This window comes from Thalassophryne amazonica, chromosome 19 (genome assembly GCF_902500255.1).
Source record: "Thalassophryne amazonica chromosome 19, fThaAma1.1, whole genome shotgun sequence".
Taxonomy (NCBI): domain Eukaryota; kingdom Metazoa; phylum Chordata; class Actinopteri; order Batrachoidiformes; family Batrachoididae; genus Thalassophryne; species Thalassophryne amazonica.
In genome coordinates, this window is record NC_047121.1 from 29,562,490 (window position 1) to 29,587,636 (window position 25,147).

Genomic DNA, 25,147 nt, shown 5'->3' on the forward strand with positions numbered 1-25,147 from the left:
CTTTGGACAACGTTAGTGACAACCGTGCGTGTGGAAGCAGAGGCAAGTGATTCCGCTTCCTACGGGGAGGTGAAAGGAATCAACCACACGACGGCAAATTAATTGTCACGTCCAAAGAAAGTGTGAAAACTTCAGATTTAGAACACCCTAGGTGTGCCCCCGTCTGAAGTCCAAATTATAACAAGGGATAATAAAAATGGGGGGTAAGACGTCTAAAAATAAGGAAAATTTATCAACTGACGACTGGAAATTTATGGAAGCAAAAAAAATCCAAAAGCAACAAAGAAATTGGAGACCTGGATAAATAAACATGACTTTGACGGACGACTGAACCTGATCAGTATACAGAAGCTAAAGAAGGAGTTAGAACAGCAACATAAAGGTGATGAGAAAAGATGCAGAAAGTAGGGGCAGATTTAGTGGCATTTTGGGAGGAGGAAGCAGAGAACAGACAGAAGGGAGCAGAGAAGCGACGATTAGAGAAAGCAAGGAAAAAGAAAGCTGTAGGTAAGGCAGAAGAAGATGTGATAATTCAGCACAGAGAACCAGAACAGCCTCAGCAACCACCGCCGGCTGGATCGTCGGTGACAACAACACCTTTATATCCTCTACCAGAGGATGACAATGTACCGCCACCACAGTATGATTTGGCAGTAAAACCTAAGGTAAAAAGTGAAAAACCAGAAAAAACAGAAAAACCACAAACACGCAGTCAAGCGAGAGTGCCTACAGCCCCTCCCATGGTGGAACACAGTGACCAGGGAGGTGCCTATCCTATGATAGAAGTACCAAATCCTCGTGCAGGAACAGCAGGACAGCGATCAACCATGCTCGTATATCGAACATGGAATGCTGATGATATCAAAGCAGCAGTCGACATGATACCATCGCCACATGTCGACATTGAGGGATTTATGCAGGATATAGAAAACATTAGAAGTTCTTACCACCTTAGTGGACCTGAAGTCCAACAGGTGTGGATGAAAGCATGTGGCCCTAAAATGGAGTCAGATACGCGGAGACTGGAATCCTGCAGATCAGGATGGCGTACCATTGCCACATGATGATCCAGTCTTGAAAACAAGAGTGGAAGCTATGATTACACGTGCAAAAGGTGTGTTAGGACCAAAGATAAATTATACTGAAATTTCCAGGACAACTCAGAAAGAAGGAGAACCATGGACAGAGTTTAGATGCAGATTTGAGAGTGTATTTAGAGTCCATAGTGGCATATTGCCAGGAACACCAGTGTATGAAAACAAATTGAAAAATATTTCACCTGTGAAGCTGACAATGACCGATTTGATTCATGATGGCAACTCAACAGCTGTCATAACAGTAACAGGTGCCACTGAAGATGTTTTAAAATTGAGATTCACAGGTATGCCATTACATGTGTCACTTTGTAAACCATATTTGACAGAATGGCAAGAATTGGGACTGACAGTCATAACAGCTTTGTCAGCCACTGATTGGAGCAGAGTTGGACCACGAACGGAGTTCAGTCCATCAACTAAATTGTATAAAGTGCCAGTTAATGTCTCATTGGTGCTGACAGCTGGAACACACATTGATGTGTCCACTTCACAATCCTGAGTGTTTCAGTTGAGTCCTGAAGAAGATGATCTTCTCTCTTCGGTACCATCAGGATTGTGGACAACAGGTCCTTCAGACGTAGGACTGATAAAAAATGCACAACCTGTAGTTATAAGACCAAAAACAGAATACAGACCATGTGTAAGACAGTATCCATTGAAACCTGATGCAATTGAAGGAATCAGGCCAGTAATAGAGAATTTATTAACAGCAGGAGTAATAGTGCCATGTCCAGATTCACCATGTAACACACCCATATTTCCTGTAAAAAAGGCTCCGCCCTCAGTGGGGTGGAGAATGATTCAAGATCTGCAGGCAGTAAATGCTGCTGTGATTAAAAGAGCACCATGTGTCCCAGATCCACACACCTTGTTAAATTCGCTGAGACCAAATTCTAATAGTTTCTCAGTAATTGACATAAGTAATGCATTTTTCTCTGTGCCAGTACACCCAGATAGTCAATTCTGGTTTGCTTTTACCTTTAAAGGACAACGATATACATTTACCAGATTACCGCAGGGTTACGCAGAGAGTCCAACTATTTATTCTCAAGTCATGTCAGCATGTTTAGCCAAATTTGTTCCACCGGCAGATAGCCAACTATTAGTGTATGTTGATGACATTCTGATTGCCTCTGACACACGAGAAAACTGCATAACTGACACAGTAGCATTATTATGTTTCTTATTTGATAATGGCCACAAAGTGAGTAAAAACAAAGTTCAGTTGTGTAGGGATAAAGTAAAATATTTAGGACATGAATTATCAGCCACAGGGCGCACGATCCTGTCTGACAGGAAGGAAGCAATTTTACACGCTCCAAAACCACAAACCAAAAAGCAGATGATGTCATTTCTTGGACTGACTAATTACTGCAGGGCATGGATTCCCTGTTATGCAGAATTGACTAGTCCACTTTCTGATTTGATGTACAAGGATGATATTTCAATGTCAACCGTGTTGGAATGGAACAAAGATGCTGAGGAAGCTTTTGTAAAAGTAAAACAAACATTAGTGTCATCCACAGTTTTGGCACTACCAGATTATAGTAAACCATTCATTCAAACAGCTGATTGTAAGAATAAGTTCATGACTAGTGTTTTGGTTCAAGTGTATGGCTCAAAATTAAGGCCAGTTGCCTACTACTCATCTAAATTGGATGCAGTGGCAAGTGCTCTACCACCATGTGTACAGGCTGTTGTTGCAGCCTCTATGGCTGTTCAAAGTAGCAGTAATGTTGTTCTATTCCATCAGTTGACACTGAAAGTTCCACATGCAGTTTCTGCACTTCTGTTGCAGACAAACATGAGCCTTTTGTCCCCAGCAAGACATCTTTCGTGCATGTCCTTGCTATTATCACAACCACACCTTACGGTAGAGCGCTGTACAACATTGAATCCATCCACATTGATACCTTTACCTGAGGATGGTGAGCCGCACAACTGTCTTGATGTAGCTACGGTCTGTACGAAAGCACGCCCAGACCTCCAGGACACACCCATCCCAAACAGTACAATTGTGTATGTGGATGGTTCTTCCACTAAAAACGCTTATGGACAAACACAATCTGGATATGCTGTTGTCACAAATTCAGAAGTATTGGATTCTGCTTCATTGCCATCCTCATTTTCAGCACAAGCAGCTGAATTAGTTGCTTTAACTGCAGCTTGCTATCTGTTTAAAGGTACGGCTGTAACAATGTATACAGACAGCCAGTACGCTTTTAGCACAGTGCATGTGTTTGCAAAACTGTGGGAAGAGCGTGGAATGGTGACATCATCTGGAAAGCCAGTGACTCATGCCACACTCCTAACTGCACTACTGAAGGCTGTGAAATTGCCTAAACAAATTGCTATATGCAAATGTGCGGCTCACACCAAGGGCTCTGACAGTATTTCAAAAGGAAATGATTTTGCTGACAGAGCAGCAAAAGAGGCAGCAGCAGCTTCTTCTATTTTTGTTGTACAGGAAACCACTCCAGATTTGCATTTAGGTCATACACTGCTTGCTGACATGCAACAGCAGGCAACTGAAAGAAAAACAGATGTGGATAAATAAAGGAGCTACGTATGCAAATGATTTGTACGTATGCCCACAAAAGAAACCCATATTGCCAAAAAATATGTTTAAATGGGCAGCTATTATGAGCCATGGCGTGACGCATGTCTCATCAGGGGGTATGATATCGCAATTGCAATCTATTTTTTGTCTTTATGGGTTCGATGCATATGCAAAACAGCATTGTAGAGCATGCATGACATGTGCAAAACACAATTCACAAGGCAATTTGAGACCCCAAAGAGGCAAATTTCCAACACCACAATATCCCTTTCAAGTGATTCACATGGATTATATACAGCTGAGTAAACATGAAGGGAAGGAATTTTGTTTAGTCGTAATTGATGCCTTCTCAAAATGGGTAGAATTGTTCCCTACAAAACATGCAGATGCACTTACAGTGGCTAAGGCATTGTGCAAAGACATCATTCCACGATTTGGAATACCAGAAACAGTTTATTCAGATAATGGAGCGCATTTTGTTAATACAATAGTGCAATACGCGCTACAGGTCAATCTCAAAAATCATTGTGCTTATCAACCACACAGTGCCGGATTAGTGGAAAGGACAAAGGGCACAATAAAAATAAGATTAAGGAAATGTATAGAAGAGACAAAACGAACCTGGATTGAATGTTGGACCTAGTAAAATTGTATATGAGAATAACACCAACACCATCAGGGTTAACACCATTTGAGATACTTTATGGATGACCATATCGTCTACCAATTTTGACATGGATACTAAAACAGCAGATGAGGAACAAACATTAGCAAATTTTATGAAAAAGACATTAACACAGAAAGAGATAACTTAAACACATTTACTGCCTTCCAGTAGTCTAGCCAGGAGACTGGGTGTTCATCAGAGTCCAGTCCTCGTTGGGAAGGTCTATACCAAGTGCTGTTAACAACACCAACTGCAGTAAAGATAGCGGAGAGATCAACGTGGATACATCACTGTAAGATACAGCGTGTGTTGGCGGCCTCCACAGTGTAAGGGGAAGTCTGGCTACAAAGGGAGTCTATTTAATTAGCAATAGATTGTCTCAATGCCAGTGAAGCAGGGAGATCCTTGCACTATTAGGTGAGGTGGTTAACAACACTGTATCCTAGCAATCATGACTGAACTACAGCAGACCCCGGAGCGGCGTGCTCAGCGCCGCCGCTGCCGGACTGTTGGTAGGGCAGCCGGTTGCGTTGTGATCTTAGTGTGTTTCGTGCTCCTCGGATTCCTGGCCTGGTGGTTGACCCAAGAATTGCAGCTCACTGTGGACCGAGCCAGAGAACAACGCAAGCAACGTCAGAAGAGGTTTATTCATAATGTGAACGAGACAGATGGACACCCTCATATATACCATACTAATATGTGGTACAGATATGTTCATTTATTGGCTATGGAATTACGTTACTAATTGTTATGTTTGTTCGCAAATACCTATATCCTCAACACACCCAGCTCTGACGGCTAAACCGTACCCTGCTAGGGTGACAGAATGTCTTATCATACGGATGCATAATCAAACTGTATTTCGGGGGCAGTTCTAACACCACTTGCCTCAGTGCAACCACTTATATGATAGGGATTTCAACAGAGGACGTACAAGCGTGCCCAAGTGCTGCTCCATTGACTAGACTGAAGGGAAACGCAAAAATATCATCACGTTAAATTGTCATCACAACGGCCATTCCCAAATTGCTTTTACGGGACAGGGAATAAAACTGTAGGTAAAATTAAGAAACGTCTGTGTACCCAAACGTATGTTTTATCAAATAATTTAAGCCTAACCAAAACATACTATGTGGATGGTACTTATCTTCATCACATTGGACGGGGATGTAATTATACAGGCTCCTGTCCATGGGGAACAGATGAATCATGTGCTTATGTTAGTAAGTTTTTGCTACCACCTGTAAATGGTACTCCGGTGTATGATGACATCTATTGGCTTTGTGGTTCCAGACTGTACATGAGTCTCCCACCAAATTGGGGTGGTGTGTGTGCACCTACCCAGGTGACTGACCATACATATGTGGTAGGACCTTCACAGAGAAGAATGGCAGCACCAGACGGAGGAGATTGATATACCCAGATGTGTTACCACATGATCACATGTGGGGCTCGGATGTACTAAAGGACCAAAAAATTGTGGTCTGTAGGAGATAAAATAGCACATTCATTGTTCCCCTGGATAGGAGTGGGAAAAAATTCATTAATGATTGAAACGCTGAATTATCGATTGGGTCTGTTCATGAATGTAACTAAAAAAATAGTAGCAGCTCAAAACACTGAAATAGATGCTTTACGTACCATGGTGATGCAAAATCGCATGGTTTTAGACTTGCTTACTGGTTCACAGGGAGGAATTTGTGTTCTGCTGAACACAACATGCTGTACTTTCATCCCAGACTCCATTCATTCAGTGGATATGCAGGACGCATTGGAAGAGCTGAATAAACTTCGTGATGCAATGCATAAAGACACCCTAGCCGTGAACCGGTGGAATCCCTGGTCCTGGTTGACTTCAGGACCATGTTGGCAGTTACTATTGAAAATGGTGACACCAGTTATTATAGTCCTAATTCTGATTGGACTTTGCATGTGTTGTGTGATCCCTTATATCAAAACAATGGTTGGCAAAATGGTGTCAAATACATTTGTACAGTGTAATCTGGCCTTCCAACAAACTATGCCAAAATATCAAGCATTGAAACAGTCAGACCTTAGTGGAGAAAACTATAATGACTGTACTGAGAATTATGATGATATTGAAAAGCTCACAACTCCAGTTCAAGCTTGAACTGTTGACGTGATGAGTTAACACACTCTTAGCCTATGAAGCTTTAGCTGAAAAAGTAATAAGACAAGTGGTGTAGTCGAATAATACAGAAAAACGGTTCATTTATACCAGTCAGCCGAAGTGATGTATGGTGGTGGTGTGGTGATAACAGAATCTTTGACAGACTGCCACGAAATGTGTCAGGTTATTGTGCATTAATATCATTATTGTTACCCATGACCCCTGAAGACGTTACGACATATGCAGCCTCTCTTATTCCTGAGGATTGGCAGAAAGGCATAGCCAGACATAGAGTAAAAAGAGATTGGAAAGGAGTAGGAAATCCAACATATATTGACGCAATAGGAGTCCCCAGAGGAGTGCCTGACGAGTATAAACTGGTTGATCAAATAGCAGCTGGATTCGAATCTTCCATCTGTTGGTGGTGTTCAATTAATAAAAACGTGGACAGAATAAACTAAGTTAATAAACTAACTAACTAAGCTGGGTGATGCCTACTATATGTTTAACAGGCGATAAACAGGTGGGAAATGTTAAGGATTTTATATATATATATATATATATGTTATCACTGTTAAACATTTGTACCTTCGTCTTCTTTCTTATGAAAACGGTGTTGTGCTGTTTGCACCTAACCCCGAGAATGTATGTGTTATTCAACCTTGTTTTAGCATGCTGGGGTCAATCTGAACTGGGAATGAAGAGCTGGATGTACTTATTATTATTATTATACAACTTGTTTTTGTAGCCGCTAACGACTGGGAGTGAAGCATGACGGGGTCAGTCATGAACTGGGAGTAATAGACCTGAAGGTTGTTTTTGACTGTTGTGACGTGATGCTTAGTGTGAAGACCAGGACACTCCAGGCAGATGCACAACAGCTGATAACTGCAACAGATGAACGAGATGTGCTGACCTCCGACAATAAGAGTAAAAGAAAGAAACTGTTTGTCCTTACAGCTGCGCTTATTGACGTATGTGTTTATGTTACGGGAAGAAACTTGTCTCGCGTTGTCCCCCCCCCTTAGGACAAGTTTTATGATGTACTGAGGGCATCTCTAATAAAAAGAGCGGGAGCACAGGCCAGACTTTAGTGTAGCCTTGGTGTACAGCCTGGCCGCACTCCGCGCGTGATTAATTTGACTTTCTGTCTCACTGGTGTTTCTTGACTCTGTTTGTCTTATCAAAGGTTTTAAGAATGTTTGGAGGAGAAAATACCCAACAATCTGGTGGACTGGGAGGGGTATGGACCTGAAGAACGCTCCTGGGTGAAGAGGAGCTTCATCCTGGACCCGGCCCTCCTGGCCGAGTTCTACGCAAGACATCCGGACAAGCCTGGTCGGACGCCAGGAGGCGCCCGTTGAGGGGGGGGTCCTGTTGTGTGGGCCGTTGAAGAGGAGGTACTGCTGGCCCACCACCACCAGAGGGCGCCCTGCTTGGAGTGCGTGCTCCAAGCACAAGAGGGCGCCAGACCCAGAAGAAGTGACAGCTGTCACTCATCCTCTGCACCAGCTGTCACTCGTTCATCATCACCACCATAAAAGCCGGACTGCAACTCCACCTCCCCGCCGAGAAATCGACTACCATTACCGAGGTAATTTCTCTGCTGACTAACACTGTGTGTGTGTAATAACTTGAACTTCAGGAGGCGCCCGTTGAGGGGGGGGTCCTGTTGTGTGGGTCGCTGAAGAGGAGGTACTGCTGGCCCACCACCACCAGAGGGCGCCCTGCTTGGAGTGCGGGCTCCAAGCACGAGAGGGCGCCAGACCCAGAAGAAGTGACAGCTGTCACTCATCCTCTGCACCAGCTGTCACTCGTTCATCATCACCACCATAAAAGCCGGACTGCAACTCCACCTCCCCGCCGAGAAATCGACTACCATTACCGAGGTAATTTCTCTGCTGACTAACACTGTGTGTGTGTAATAACTTGAACTTCTATTGCAGCCGTTTTCCTGGAGTGTTGCCTTGTCTGGGGAATTGGCGTTTGGTGTGACAGCGACGGCTTTGCCTCACATCCCAACCCAGATAAGTGGTTAACCAGGAGCTGCACGAGTGTGTGATTTGGAGGTGGAGGTGCTCCCTCCTAACTGTGTTCGGACTGAGAATTACTGAGTGTGCGGATTCACACTCACTCATCATATTTCTGCTTTCTGCCAGCAGTACCAGGGTCGACAGCCGAAGACAGAGGCCACCTGGGGATTCGGGACTTGGCGGCTCCGGTGTTCTTCAGACCGTTGGTGGTGGAAGCCGTGTGGGACGCGGCTTCTCTCTCGTCGGGGGTCTCCTATCTTCGAGCCTGCCCACACGTCACCTGGATTTACATTAACTGTGCAAATTACTGTATGTTTCGTTGTGTATTATCACAACATTAAATTGTTACCTTTTTGGCTTATTCATTGTCCGTTCATTTGCGCCCCCTGTTGTGGGTCCATGCTACGACACCTTCCCAACAGTTAGTTTCTTTCATTCCCAAAAGTCAGGTTTGGTGGCTTTGAAGTCAATTTCACAATGTTAAGAAAATTAAATAATAATAATGGTTTCCTAGTTCTGCCAATTTACTCAGACCTGCCCTTAAATGCAATGTTTTGTCTAACAGTCCAGACTTTAATGAATTAATTTTCATTTAACCAGGTTAGTCCCACTGAGATCAAGAACTCTTTTGCAAGGGAAACCTGGACAATTATAAAGTTTCCAATTCAGCTAATCTGCATGTCTTTTAAATGTAGGAGGAAACTGGAGCAAACCCACGCAAACACGGAGAACATGCAAACTCAACACAGAAAGGCCACAGGTGGGAATTGAACCCGTGACCTTCTTGCTGTGAGGCAACAGTGCTGACCACTAAGCCACCATGCTTACTGTTTAATGTTGAAAAAATTCCCTGAAAAGCCTTCAGTTAATTCAAAATGCTGCAGCTAGAGTACTGACGGGGACTAGAAGGAGAGAGCATATCTCACCCATATTGGTCTCTCTTCATTGGCTTCCTGTTAATTCTAGAATAGAATTTAAAATTCTTCTTCTTACTTATAAGGTTTTGAATAATCAGGTCCCATCTTATCTTAGGGACCTCATAGTACCATATCACCCCAATAGAGCGCTTCGCTCTCAGACTGCAGGCTTACTTGTAGTTCCTAGGGTTTGTAAGAGTAGAATGGGAGGCAGAGCCTTCAGCTTTCAGGCTCCTCTCCTGTGGAACCAGCTCCCAATTCGGATCAGGGAGACAGACACCCTCTCTACTTTTAAGATTAGGCTTAAAACTTTCCTTTTGCTAAAGCTTATAGTTAGGGCTGGATCAGGTGACCCTGAACCATCCCTTAGTTATGCTGCTATAGATTTAGACTGCTGGGGGGTTCCCATGATGCACTGAGTGTTTTTTTCTCTTTTTGCTCTGTATGCACCACTCTACATTTAATCATTAGTGATTGATCTCTGCTCCCCTCCACAGCATGTCTTTTTCCTGATTCTCTCCCCTCAGCCCCAACCAGTCCCAGCAGAAGACTGCCCCTCCCTGAGCCTGGTTCTGCTGGAGGTTTCTTCCTGTTAAAAGGGAGTTTTTCCTTCCCACTGTTGCCAAGTGCTTGCTCACAGGGGGTCGTTTTGACCGTTGGGGTTTTTCCGTAATTATTGTATGGCTTTGCCTTACAATATAAAGCGCTTTGGGGCAACTGTTTGTTGTGATTTGGCGCTATATAAATAAAATTGATTTGATTTGAGTAGTCATGTTGACAAGTTAAATAATATTTCAGCTCATATTTAAATGCTCTCCACAACAGCTTGTTGTGAACAAGATAAACTGACATAGACCAAGATCCTTACTTTTTATTTTATAGTACAATAATCTACACTGTGGGAAACATGAGTAATCAGTTGACGAATTGAATTTGTCCTAAAATCTAACATATTAATGTCAAAAACATGATTTTATAAAACTTTATTATGTTTTGTCTCAACTGCTTGTTTTTCACTTTAATGACATTTTAATAAACGATAATGTGCAGCTGTAAAGATGACAGACAGTATCAGAGCTCAACCATTGGCTGACTGATTTTGGGATATTTTAGAAACTGTCCACTGAGAATCAACCAAATAAGCAATCAGTTAATTATGCATTCAAACCAATGACTCATTAAATAATCTCAATTCAATCATGGGCAGGATTTAAATCTAATAAATATATGTAGTCCCAACTAAATTAAATTAAATTGACTTGCATGGATGTATTTTATTTGAATTGGGGCTACATATATTTATTAGAGGGAAATCCTGCACATTACTGAATTGAGTTCATCCAATGTATCAGTTTTTTTGAGTGTGTGTGCTCAGCCAGTCAAAAGCAAACAGACACCTAAATGAGCTAATCAGCCTTTGGTGGGTGTACAGCTTTGAGGGGCTCCTCAAGCACTGGATTTGGGCCCCATTACCAACAAACTACATGTCAGCATCTAAGATCAGCAAATACATAGAAAATATGCCAAAAAAAATGCAATGAACAGAAACTAAAACAGCTATTTAGTGCAGGATCAATATTTTTTTTTTTAAATAAAAAGTCAAATACAGTTTTTTAAAAAAAACATCAGTTAACGTACCAACAGAATAGCCAGCGGGAACATGAAGCCAACGGAGAAGCGGTAATAGTTGATGGAATATTCCCACGGCTTCATGGGGTAGTGCTCGAAGCACAGCGATTGGTTGGTGGGGTCTCTGCTCACTTCTTTATGGTGAAAAAAAAACACGCCCACTGCGAGTTCCTTCAGCCAGATGATCGCACTGACAAACCACGCAGCACTAAAGGAGCGAAAGGAGGAGAACCTACAGAGGGGACAGGAAGAAAGTGAGTGCACGTTAATAACTGAATATGTGACTCCACAAGAAGCCACATGATGTGTATTAAAACCCGTATGTGTGCAGCTGCCTGCAGCTCGATGTCACAGACCACTCAGTGGGTTTACTTTGCATTTGGTATTGTGTTAGTCCCCCATACAAAAAAAAACACGATTGCCCACCCCTGTGCTGGGCTCTATTGCCCCGCTGACCTGCTCTGTGGTTGCGCTCAATTTAAAATTCCAGGCCCATTTCAATATCCAAAACTTCTGCAGTAACCTTCTGCACAAACTTCTGCATGTCTCAATCTTCGGCGCCTTCCTCTATTCCAACTACATGGATGTTATTCTGGCGGTCGGTGTCCTTGAGGTACGTTACTTTCTCCTGCATCTGCCTGATGGTTCCAGTTGCCGTGCCTACTGTGGCATCCAGGCTCTAACTGTGATCTTCCAGGACTGATATTTGTGTTTTGGGTTCCATCACTCGAGCTCCCAAACTTATCCACCGCTGTCTGAAATGTGTCCATGCTGGATTTTAATCGGGTCATATGGAAGTGATGTTCTGTAGCAGCATTTTAATGGTGGTTGTCTCGGCTGCGGTGTCCATCTGTGATGGTCTTGGAGATAACCACCATGTTATCTTCTGTGCTTCCCTCCATCTGTCATGTGAGGTTCCTTAAACCGTACTGCGTAAGAGTTGACTTGTTTCACAATAAAAGAAAGCTGTGCTTCGCCCTGCAAATATTTTTCGGTGTTTAGGATATATCAATCATAATTTTTAAGGGGGGAAAGGCGAACGGCTCGGCACGCTATCTCAGATGATCGCTCCACTGGAAGTCGTCACCACCCACTTTTAATGTTTTCAGTAATTTAAGAGATTTTTATTTTGGTTTTTAGTATAAAAGTGTAATCTCACCATAAGTCTGTCACCAGAGGACATCAAACCGCAAACATGTATTTCACACAAACACTCACTGGCCACTTTATTAGGTACACGTGTTCAACTGTTTGTTAACACAAATAGCTAATAGCCAGTGACATGGGAGAACTCAATGCATTTAGGCATCTAAACGTGGTGACGATGAATTGCTGAAGTTCAAATAGAGCATCAGAATGGGGAAGAAAGGGGATTTAAGTGACTTTGAATGTGGCATGTTTGTTGGTACCAGACGGGCTGATCTGGGTATTTCAGAAACCGCTTATCTACTGGGATTTTCATGCACAGCCATGTCTAGGGTTTCCAGACAGTGGTCTGAAAAGGAGAAGATGTCCAGTGAGTGGCAGTTCTGTGGATGAAAATGCCTCGTTGATGTCAGAGGCCAGAGGAGAATGGGCAGACTGGTTGAACAGGCGACTACTGCATGATGCCATCATGTCAATATGGACCAACATCTCTGAGGACTGTTTCCAGCATCTTGTTTGAATCTATGACATGAAGAATCAAGGCAGTTCTGAAGGCAAAAAGGGGTCCAACCTGATACTAGCAAGGTGTACCTTGTAAAAATATTATGGTGATTTTATTCTTTATTAGATTTTCTTTTTCTTATGCTAGCTTGTCTTTCTATTGTGACCTGAATAAAACTACAGTGCCTTTTTGTGCTAAAAGTGCTGATAAACCAGTATTCAGACGGGATGTGAAAACATATTTTTCTATTTTTCTGATGATTCATGTAACTGAGACAAGGCCAAGTTTGTCTTATTGGGCGATCAGGAGATGAGGTCAAGTTGTTTTTCTCATGGAGGCAGGGGTGACACGTGCAGCTCAATCAGGATAGGGGGGTTGTATGATTTTTCCTTTTTAGGTCATGATCAGCCCTGGGATACAAGAAGAAACAAGACTGCACTATGCGCAGGACGAGAAGTGGACCAATCAAGAAAGACTACAACATCTTAGTATAGTGATGCAATGTTTAGACAGAAACTCAGATAGTATATATGGGTTCAGGGAGAGATAGACGTGGTTCCTGCTCAGAGCCTGATTGCTAGGGCAAACTAAGTGTGAACCCAGAGACTCCCTGTTATTGTTACTTTGGCTCATTCTCTGTATTAAGGGCGAGGTCAATCTGAGAATTGGACTGAGTCCTGGTCATCTTTCCCTCTCTCATCAACGGACACGCGGGGTGTGACCGAGGTAAATTGTTAAACAATTTCATGTTGATGTTTTGGGTTTACAATTGTTTGATACTGTTGTAAAAGGTCCACTCCAACAACCTAATAAAGTGGCTGTTGAGTTTAGTACTTTAAGAGATTCTGTAGACCTACATGGAAGAATGTCATGTGACCATGTTTTAACCAAGCACAGTGCCAGACCATCAGCACTGGTCACCACGTCCTGGCAGCTTCATGAAACTGCACCTGAAACATCAACTAATGTTCTTCAGCAGTTCCAACTCTGGTGGTCTTCAAAGGCATGTCTGTGCATTCCATATAGCACCACCATCATGTAATGTGGGGGAATTTCACTGGGAATATCAACTGAGATTTTCCAGAGCTTCTAACATTTCCCAGAGCTTCAACATATCTGTGGTGTTGAGTTGGGTCCATGAATCAGATTTGGCTTTTGTTCTACATGTACAACCCCTGGCAAAAATTATGGAATCACCGGCCTCAGAGGATGTTCATTCAGTTGTTTAATTTTGTAGAAAAAAAGCAGATCACAGACATGACACAAAACTAAAGTCATTTCAAATGGAAACTTTCTGGCTTTAAGAAACACTATAAGAAATCAAGAAAAAAAGATTGTGGCAGTCAGTAACGGTTACTTTTTTAGACCAAGCAGAGGAAAAAAATATGGAATCACTCAATTCTGAGGAAACAATTATGGAATCACCCTGTAAATTTTCATCCCCCAAATTAACACCTGCATCATATCAGATCTGCTTGTTAGTCTGCATCTAAAAAGGAGTGATCACACCTTGGAGAGCTGTTGCACCAAGTGGACTGACATGAATCATGGCTCCAACACGAGAGATGTCAATTGAAACAAAGGAGAGGATTATCAAACTCTTAAAAGAGAGTAAATCATCACGCAATGTTGCAAAAGATGTTGGTTGTTCACAGTCAGCTGTGTCTAAACTCTGGACCAAATACAAACAACATGGGAAGGTTGTTAAAGGCAAACATACTGGTAGACCAAGGAAGACATCAAAGCGTCAAGACAGAAAACTTAAAGCAATATGTCTCAAAAATCGAAAATGCACAACAAAACAAATGAGGAACGAATGGGAGGAAACTGGAGTCAACGTCTGTGACCAAACTGTAAGAAACCGCCTAAAAATGGGATTTACATACAGAAAAACTAAACGAAAGCCATCATTAACACCTAAACAGAAAAAAACAAGGTTATAGTGGGCTAATGAAAAGCAATCGTGGACTGTGGATGACTGGATGAAAGTCATATTCAGTGATGAATCTCGAATCTGCATTGGGCAAGGTGATGATGCTGGAACTTTTGTTTGGTGCCTTTCCAATGAGATTTATAAAGATGACTGCCTGAAGAGAACATGTAAATTTCCACAGTCATTGATGATATGGGGCTGCATGTCAGGTAAAGGCACTGGGGAGATAGCTGTCATTACATCATCAATAAATGCACAGGTTTATGTTGATATTTTGGACAATTGAAAGGATGTTTGGGGATGATGAAATCATTTTTCAAGATGATAATGCATCTTGCCATAGAACAAAAACTGCAAAAACATTCCTTGCAAAAAGACACATAGGGTCAATGTCAATGAGCAGATCTGATTTGATGCAGGTGTTAATTTGGGGGATGAAAATTTACAGGGTGATTCCATAATTTTTTCTTCAGAATTGAGTGATTCCATATTTTTTTTTCTCTGCTTGGTCTAAAAAAGTAACCGTTACTGACTGCCACAATCTTTTTTTCTTGATTTCTTATAGTGTTTCTTAAAGCCAGAAAGTTGCCATTTGAAATGACTTTAGTTTTGTGTCATGTCTGTGATCTGCTTTTTTTCTACAAAATTAAACAACTGACTGAACATCCTCTGAGGCCGGTGATTCCATAATTTTTGCCAGGGGTTGTACAAACATGTAGATTTTTCTTGTGGTTGATTCTTTCCATTCTGTACACACGATCAAACCATCACTGACTCAATGCATTTTGATGATGATGCATAAAAATGACCTCAAAGGATGGACCACAGCCAGGTAGCGATCCAAGCTAATACAGCACAGGAAGCCGATGCTGATGTAGATGTTCTCATAAAGCAGGAAGCCACACAGCTTACACAGCCACTCCCTGTGACGCCAGTCGTCATCCTGTAATGAGACCCAGCACACACTGTTAGGACGGGCACAACACTGAAAACTTAAGCTGCAAATTGGAGGGCGACCTGTGACAGCCCCAACAGCCTGCAGGTCTGCATGCCAGCTGTTCAGCTCACCAGGGGCCTCATGTACAAAGCGTCCATACACACAAAAACATGGCGTAAAGTCCGTCTCCATGCCAACATTCAGATGTATCAAAGTGAAATGACCATGGAAATGTGTGGTGCGTCACACAAAAATCCAGGCTGGCGTACACACGTTTCTATAGCTATTGTTCCACTGTGGACATGTAAGGGTGATGCTGGGAACCGTTAATAGTGTGAAAACAAGAAGTCATCAGAGTGATGTGCACATCAGAGACACACTGATAAGCAAGCTGCGTTAGAGGACCTTGCAAAGGGTGCAATCCAACGTGGGTGTGTATTCAGGGAATGCAAGGATTTTCTTGCAAATGACAATAATTGGCTCATGAACCAATTTCAATTAGCAAGGCCACTTTTACTGGAGTTGTGCACAGAACTGCAGCCAGCCCAGAGCACAATACAGCGAGGAGCCAGGGGTTGTCTGTGCCCACACAGGTGCTGAACACGCTGGGCATCCTGGCATCATGGGCATTCCATCGTGAACTGGCTGATCGGTCACGAGTGTGCCAGTCAACCTTGAGCCGAGCCATGCCAGCTGTGTGGAACGCAATCATCCGAATGTCATTACATCACATTCCAACACTACAGCGCATTCTGCAGCGAGAGCGAGTTTCCCGAATGTAATTATTTGTTTGTTTGTTTTTGTTTTGTTTTTTTTTGTAATAGGGAACAAGCTCATTCCATCAATGTTCAAACCACATGTGATGCGCAAATGTATCTAACTAAATTGTGGCTGGGTGTCCTGGTTTGACGCATGACTCATTCATCCTGACTAACAGCGTGGTTGGGGCAGCCAGTGTCAAGCCTTTCTGTCATGCTTCCTTCATGAATTGAGTGACATTTCTGTGATGCAGATTTTTATTTTACTGCTTTAACCCTTTCAGTAAATAGTTCATTTGCGTAAATTGTCCCGAATGAACATATGGGCATGTGCTCATTCAATTTTTTTTCCTTTTATTATTATTATTTTGTTTTTGTTATGATCCACTCTGGTCCAAGAATCAGTTCATATCTGATGGCTGCAAGTGTGAATGAGTTGGTCTGTTTTTGTCACATATCTCGCTGTTTTACAATAAAAACTTTGTGTAGCTCAAAGAAAGTAAATTTATTCAGGCTTTTAATGTGAAAGAGCAGAAGGAAGTTGAGTTTTATTGTTACTGTCAAACTGCTGCTTGACTATTATAGAAACAGTTCTCCATTTTTATTTTTGCCTCTTTAATAAATCATGTTTTTCATTAAAATTCTGCATCACTTATGGAGGCAAGCCACTAGTCAAACATGAATTATTCAAGCAGTCTTATTCCAAAGTTTAGAATGTGAGATCGATAGTCTGTAATGAGGTGTTAAATGAGACACTGCAGCTAATAAAGCTTTTTGGTGAAGGAACAGGCCAGCAGGGTCATTGACGTGTGGAAGTCTTGCCATGGTCCATACTGTTCAGTGTGTATTGGTCATTAGTATGTATATGTCGCGGACATGACGAGCGAAGCTCTTCAGCGTCTCACCATGTCTCCTTTTTTTTGAGTAAATGCTTCAGTGGAGTATGACCGTGGCTAAAACCTTCCAGCTGACCCTCCGCCTTTTAAATATATATATTTTTTCAGCTTCTGAGACCCCCCGCCTTTTAAATATTTTTCTTTGTTTACCTTTCAGCTTCTTGGTGGTAGTGGTGGTGGGGGGGGGGGGGGGGGGCTCCAAAAAAAGGGTACAGAAAAAAATCTGGGGTACAAATCTGGGGAAGGGTACAGAAACATTTTGGCTGCTTTGAAGGTCCCAGTGAGCACAATGACCTCCATCATTCATAAATGGAAGAAGTTCAGATCCACCAGGACTCTTCCTAGACTGAGCAATCAGAGGAGAAGGACCTTATTCAGGGAGGTGACCAAGAACCCGATCGTCACTCTGTCAGAGCTCCAGTTCTGTGGAAAGAGGAGAACCTCCCAGAAGGACAACTATCTCTGCAGCAATCCACCAATCAGGCCTGTATGGTAGAGTGGCCAAACGGAAGCCACTCCTTAGCAAAAAGGCACATGGCAGCCCACCTGGAGTTTGTCAAAAGGCACCTGAAGGACCTGTTCCAGAGCACTCTTGACCTCAGACTGGAGCGACAGTTCATCTTTCAGCAGGACAATGACTCTAAGCACACAGCCAAGAGATCAGAGGATTGGTAAGGTAAGACCTTACATGTGCGAAGCGCCTTGAGGCAGCTTTGTCATGATTTGGCACTATGTCAATGTAATACATCGAATTGAAAGGAGTCACTTCCGGACAACTCTGTGAATGTCCTTGAGTGGTCCAGCCAGAGACCAGACCTGAATCTGATTGAACATCTCTGGAGAGATCTGAAAGTGGCTGTGCACCGATGCTCCCCATCCAACCTGATGGAGCTGAGAGGTGCTGCAAAGAGGAATTAGCCCAAAGATAGGTGCACCAAGCTTGTGGCATCATATTCAAGAAGACTTGAGGCTGTGATTGCTGCCAAAGGTGCATCAACAGAGTATTGAGCAAAGGCTGTGAATACTTATATACATGTGATTCCTTAGTTTTTATTTATAATAAATTTGCAGGAAAAAAAACTTTTCATGTTGCTATTATGAGGTGTTGTGCGTACAATTTTGAAGGTAAAAAAATGAATTGTGGAAAATGTGGAAGAAGTGAAGCACTGTGAATATTTTCTTGATGCACTGTACGTGGCTGTATGTGTTTTTCTCCTTTGACCACCAGCGGAACGTCCAAATGATTCCAGAGTAAAGCAAATACAAAGCTGTGTGGTCATGGGATCTAAAGACGATAAGTACAAGAGTTTCAACTTTGTCTGATTCAGAGTTCCCCTGTTGTCATCGTGGCAATCCCTCAGTAGTGACGAAGACTGTCTCTTGATGGATTCCTGGACAGGATGGTGGACTAAAAAAAAAATCTGCTTCCAGGATGAATCTAGAGATGCCTGTGTGCGGGTTTGTTTAATATGGGAATGCCGTTACACACTGACAAACACATGGTCCTTTACAGATCCTTAGCTTGGTCCGATCGTCTGCAACATCCCACACAATCGGGATCTGAGGTCCTGATGCAGCCTTCATCCACCTTCACAACTGTTGGGATACAAGCCATCACCACCTCCTCCTGATCCGCCATTGAGCTCCATTAGCCAACTCATGTTCAGGCTTCCTGTTGGGCCTGCATGGCTACCGTAGCGGTGATGGGCACACAAGGTCCCTACCATGTTTCAACCCAACAGGCAAACCCCTACTTGATCCATTACTGAGGTTTCACAACAAGGGGTTGTATTTTGACACTAACTCAGTCTGGATAACTGGACAAGCATTAAAATCAAACTTGGACACCTGAATGGAAAATTTGGTTTTATTTTGTTTCACATCATCTGTACACCACAGATGTAAAATATTTGCAATAACGGGACTTTACAATAACTATGATAGTCAGATTTCAATTATCTCTGTGTAGATGATGGTTTTCATGTGTATTTCAGCCTTGACAAGCAACACACATACACACACAAATCAGTAAAGTTGGAGTGGATTTGGTTGTGTTGTGGCAGTTGGAAGCAGCTCACCTGAAAGAAATACTGGAGCCACAGTGGTAAAGACGTCAGGTACAACAGGTCGGACACAGTGAGGTTGAGTAAATAAACGCCCAACTCATTCTTTTGCTTCAGCTGCACTGCAGCGTGATACAATGAGTAAAGGTTAGAAGGAACACCAACCTGCAATTAAAAAGATCATTAAATCAATCATTAATCAAATGAATAATCAGTAACTCCCTTTAGAATGATGTCAACAGGACTTCACAGTGTCTGCGCAAAGTGTGCACGCTGTTGGTCTTTTTTCATATTTATATTTTTTAGAAATGAAATCAAAGGTTCAAATAAGGGTACAACAACATGTAAAACCATTGTCCTCTTCCACACCTTCACTGGATCTTCCTTTAAGCTGAAGGGTAAGTGATGTTGCTACAAGCTGGTGCAGGAAGTTCTAACCCTCATAAAAATAATGTGCAACTGTTCATGACAGTCCAATCTAAATATCACAAAGACTGAAAGAAGCTGGAACAAATGCCATCTGGAGGCTCTACTCGAGATAAATGAGGATAGTGACTCCGACCTCATCCGAATGAGACCGTCCTTACAGAAAACCAACAACATGGAGAGAAGTCCACCAGTGAGTGATGTTTTGGGTCCACATCTCAAAAGGCCTGTCTTCCATGATGCCAGTCGGGGGAGCTGCTTATGATTTGGACCTCACTGACCCCCACCTAGGATGTATACCACCTGGATCTGAAGTGTTCTTGCACAATTACCTGCTCTCTGTAAAAGTGCGACAACTAGTTTGATCAGAATATTTTCCAATAATCACATGTATGTGGATGATTTGTTTTCCACTTCTGAATATCCCCCTAGATCCATTGTTTAAGGAGCTATTAAAGACTTGTCCAAGCAGTTACTCACCATAATACTGTAGCAGAGTTCAAACATAATACAATATTCACTAAGCCTGAGAATGATTAAAGATGATGATTAAAGATGATTAAAAATCCTGTATCACACTGGTCTATTGTCTTAGATATGCAGCAATTTATGGAAGAATATGGTTTGATTGGACAAAATGTTGGAATCACAAGTTGGTTCTCCTGATTCTGAATCCACAGATGCCTCATATATTCAGAATGGATCATCCAGTCATAAGTTATAACAATTTTCAGATTTTGTGTGGGCCAGTTGGAGACCATAATCCCCCAACCCCACTGACAGAGAAGCCCTATAGCAACAGAAGCCCCAACAGCATTAACATCGCAAGGTAAAGCTCTTTGTATATGCCTAAAACTCTGGTGATTATCTGGGTTTTTAGACGTTGTGTTTGCTTTATGTAAACTTGAGAGCAGTGTTAATTTCGTTGACTAAATATTTTCGGGGTTTTTTTCGTCATATATTTTTGCGGACGAAAACTGAACGAAAACGAAAATAAAACTCTTTTTTTTTGAGACGATAACTATAACTAAATTAATTTATATTCACGTCAACGAAAAAAGACGAGACGGAAATCCAATCAGTAGACAGTTAAGATCATGGTAAGATGGGAGAAACGGAAAAACAACCACTCAACAGATAGAAGAGATGGGAGCAGACGAGAGGAGAACCAATCAGAGCTTAGCTTATTAACCAGTAACAGGAAGTAAGCCACTGTTTCGACCGCACATGGGAAGACAATGGAGGTAGTTGAAGAGAGTCAAGAAACTATGAGAAAACAAGACACGAAAGAAAAAGCGACAAAATGTCCACGGAAGGCAGAAAAAGAAGGGAAGATTTATGGGCCCATTTCATATTCGACGACAAAGAGAACAAGACAAAGTGTAAAGCATGCGACGCAGTAATCCGCGGCAAGAACACGACAAATCTAAAGAGACATCTACAGAACAACCACCTCGAGATATTCTCAAAGGTAAAATCGCTAAGGCATTATATATATAATTGTATATTGACTACAGTGTGCTCACATATTAGTAATAAATGTGATGAACTGAAATGTACTGTCTGGTGGGCTGGTAAATATCCGCATCACCGTGGTCACGTTGGGTTATGCTAACATGTGAACATGTTAATTTGTGTAAAATACAAGTGAAAAACACTGATTAACTGTATATATTTTTACATTGATAATGCATGAACACGCTATCATTATTTACACACTGAACCAGCATAAAATTATGTCACGTCATCTAACTTGCTTTGAAGAAAATACATTTTTTTAACTGTACTGTTAAAATGAAAGCACAAGTCTTAACTTTTTTCTTTTTTATTACCCCACAGTGGTGATTGATTTAGTCAACAAAAATTGCTTCCTATTTTAGTCGACTAAAATAGGAAGCAATTTTAGTCTACTAAAATTAGACTAAAATTAATCCAAATTGAATAACTCAAACTAGACTAAAATTTAAAAGAATTTTAGTCAAAAGACTAAGACTAAAACTAAATTAAAATTTCTTGTCAAAATTAACACTGCTTGAGAGAAGCTCAGATTGTTTCTCCGTTATTTTCAGTGGGGATCGCTCTGAGCCACGATCACTTCCTGTTCTTGTGATTGTGGGGGAAAGTTTGCTCAAACTTCCTACTTATCGTCCTTTACAACTCTCTTTGTGCTGTTTGTTCCAGAGTAATATATATAAAATGTCTGAAATTTGATTTGTGTTTATGAAGATCCACGCAGGTTGAAGGTAACAGACACCGAATATTTGTTCAGCAAGTTTTCAGGGTTTTATGCAGCAGTCTCTTATAAAGCTTATGAAAGGCATAAAAATTTACATTTTGGTCATAATGTTCATTTGCAATTGTCGCCATGTGGTTTCTCAGTGTTATTTTGACTGCAGCACCTCTTTGGTGTGCAAGGGATTATGGGATAGCTCAACAAGGCGAATACAGACATGGGGAGAACATGCAAACTCCACACAGAGAGGACCAGGCAGGAGGTGATCCCAGGACCTTCTTGCTGTGAGGCAACAGTGCAAACCACTAAGCTACCGTGCCATGGTGGCTTAGTGATTAGCACTGTTGTGGAGATGCAAGCAGCTGTGTGTCACTGTTGCAGAGAGAAGACACCCAGCCTCGTCTCCAGCACTGGTGTAAGTGTGTGGAAAGGGAAGGTGAGGATGCTGCCTGATGAAGAACATTCCAAGCTTTAAGCACGTATATGTGATTCATGTAAGTATCTTGCTTGTGATTAAAATAATTGTGTAGGAGACAGAATTTTCGAGCTGACCCTTTTAATTATCTTTCAGGTTTTGCAGTGTTTTGATTTTGTCGTTATGAGACACGGCCATGCTCCCCAGGCAACAGCAGAATCCATAGAGGAACATAAACAGTTCCCACTTTGGGCACAAATCATCAAGCCTTCTGACCAAAAATGCACTGTACAGACCACCCAGTGAAAATACCCCACACCCACTACAGCCTGAGATCCCCCAGACACTCATTACCCTGCAAAAGTATTCCACCCACAGAAGGCCACCCAATGGGTGTACGTGATTTCTTATAGTTTTTTTATTATTACTTTTGAATAAATTTATAAAAATTTACAAAAAAAAGGTTTCATGTTGTCATTATGGGGTGTTGTGTGTAGAACTTTGAGGGGGGAAAAATAAATTTACTCCATTTTGGAATAAGGCTGTAACATAACAACATGTGGAAAAGATGATGCGCTGTGAATACTTTCTGGATGCACCGTAGCTGCTTTGTGGAGTAATTTAAAATTTTACACTATACTGTAAGAACATTTATTGTACACATGCTCACTTACTTACCAGTAGTACGATAATATATACACAGGAGAAGACGTATTGGTGGATTTCATGGCTGATGGTGCAGTTAGTCACATCTTCTGTGGACATGGTTACCACCATCATGCCCCGCCACCACTACTTCAGCTTAAACATGCACACACACACATCTTCATACATTCACATAGTAAAAGCACACACACACACACGCACACACACACACAGAGCTCTTCATGCTGAACTCAGTGCTGGCTTCCCAACCATGGTTGAAAATGTCTTCTCTGATTGGCTCGTCTGGTCAAATTCAGTCTGGAACACAGAAAAGGTTATAAGTTATTATTCATTCATTCATTTTTTTTTTTTGCTGCTGATCCAAGTCTGGGTCACAGTAGCAGTAGACCAAACATGTCAGTCCACACTTCCCAATCTTTGGCCAAGTTCTCCAACTCTGGGGGCTCCAGAGTTGTTCCCAAGTCAGCTGAGAAATATAATCCCACCTGCGTGTCTTGTGTCTTCCCCAAGGCCCCCTCCTAGTTGGCCGTGCCTGGAAGACCTCCCTAGGGAGATGACCAGGGGACAAAAACACCAGATGCTCGAACCACCTGAGCTGGCTCCTTTCGATGTGAAGAAACAGCGGCTATACTCAGAGTCCTTCCCAGATAGTGACGCTTCTGTGACTGCAGGACCTTTGTGGCCGGGACAGTGGTGGGATCGAACCCAGACAGTTCACACTAAAGACCATTCCTCTACCAGGTCAGCCAAAGGGGAATTCCCCGTTAGCCAAGCTAGTGGGAACGTCTTTTCAATCAGGACCCGGGACCTCATCCCTCTACATATCTCCCCACCATTTTTGACTTTGTCCTGAAGTCACAGGTGCATTTAAGCATGTTCTGTGACTACCCACATCCTGTTCATGAAGCCAGATTGTGACCGCAGGACCTTTGTGGCCGGGACGGCGGTGGGATCGAACCATTCCTCTACCAGGTCAGCCAAAGGGGAATTCCCCGTTAGCCAAGCTAGTGGGAACGTCTTTTCAATCAGGACCCGGGACCTCATCCCTCTACATATCTCCCCACCATTTTTGACTTTGTCCTGAAGTCACAGGTGCATTTAAGCATGTTCTGTGACTACCCACATCCTGTTCATGAAGCCAGATTGTGACCGCAGGACCTTTGTGGCCGGGACGGCGGTGGGATCGAACCATTCCTCTACCAGGTCAGCCAAAGGGGAATTCCCCGTTAGCCAAGTTAGTGGGAACGTCTTTTCAATCAGGACCCGGGACCTTCATCCCGCTACACTTCTCACCCTGTCCCGGAGTGTAAACCCAGACACCCAGCAGAGGAATCTCATTTCTGCCACTTGTATTTGCAACATTGTCCTTTGTGCCATTTCCCAGAGTCCATGACCATAGGTGAGAAGAGATGCATAACTCAAATGGTAAATCAAGAGTCTTGCCTTCTGGCTCAACTCTTTCTTGACAAGGATGGTCAGGGACAGCATCTGCAAAATGTCAGACACAGTCCCAAGCCATCTATCAACCTCACATTCCATCTTACTTCCACTCGTCAACAAAACCCGAAGATACTTACAGTCCTCCACTGGGGGCAATAACACTCCCCTGACCCAATGATTATCGTTCATTCATTTCGGTACCCACTTACTCCAATCAAGGGCCACGGGGGCTGGAACCTATCCCAGCAGTCATAGGGCATGAGGTGGGGTACACCCTGCATGGGATGCCAGTCTATGGCAGGTCCGCATATACACAGACAAACACATTCACACTCTTACTTGCATCTACAGTCAGTTCAAAGTTTCCAATTCGCCTAACCTGCATGTCTTTGTAGGTCTGTCCCAAAGCATCCAGAGGGAACCAACACAAACACAGGGAGAACATGCAAACTCTACTCAGAAAGAACCAGGACAGATTCAAACCCAGCTGTGAGGCAACAGTGTTAGCCTTTAACGCACCATGACAATTCAAATTTATAAAAGCTCAAGGGTGTCCTAACTTATTTCACAGCACTGTAGGATGGTTTGGATACAAAATCAGAGAACTGAGATTGAGATGGTTTGTGCATGTACAGAGGACTGACTCAGGGTATACAGGGAGAAGGATGCAGAGGATGGAGCCATCAGGCAGGAGAACA

The 25,147-nt window shown here is 42.5% G+C and overlaps 1 protein-coding gene across 1 annotated transcript in view; it reads right to left on the reverse strand.

Annotated features, from left to right (window-relative positions):
* Positions 1-23,302, reverse strand: part of LOC117501044 (ovarian cancer G-protein coupled receptor 1) — a 34,806-nt gene extending 11,504 nt beyond the window's left edge. Inside the window, exons 1-4 of the mRNA XM_034159847.1 lie at positions 23,022-23,302; positions 19,285-19,434; positions 15,425-15,558; positions 11,044-11,266 (exon numbers count right to left, since the gene is read on the reverse strand). Of these exons, the coding sequence (XP_034015738.1) occupies positions 11,044-11,266; positions 15,425-15,558; positions 19,285-19,434; positions 23,022-23,123 (609 nt within the window). The 5' untranslated portion in view covers positions 23,124-23,302. The remainder of the gene's footprint in view (positions 1-11,043; positions 11,267-15,424; positions 15,559-19,284; positions 19,435-23,021) is intronic.
* Positions 23,303-25,147: the final 1,845 nt, after the last annotated feature.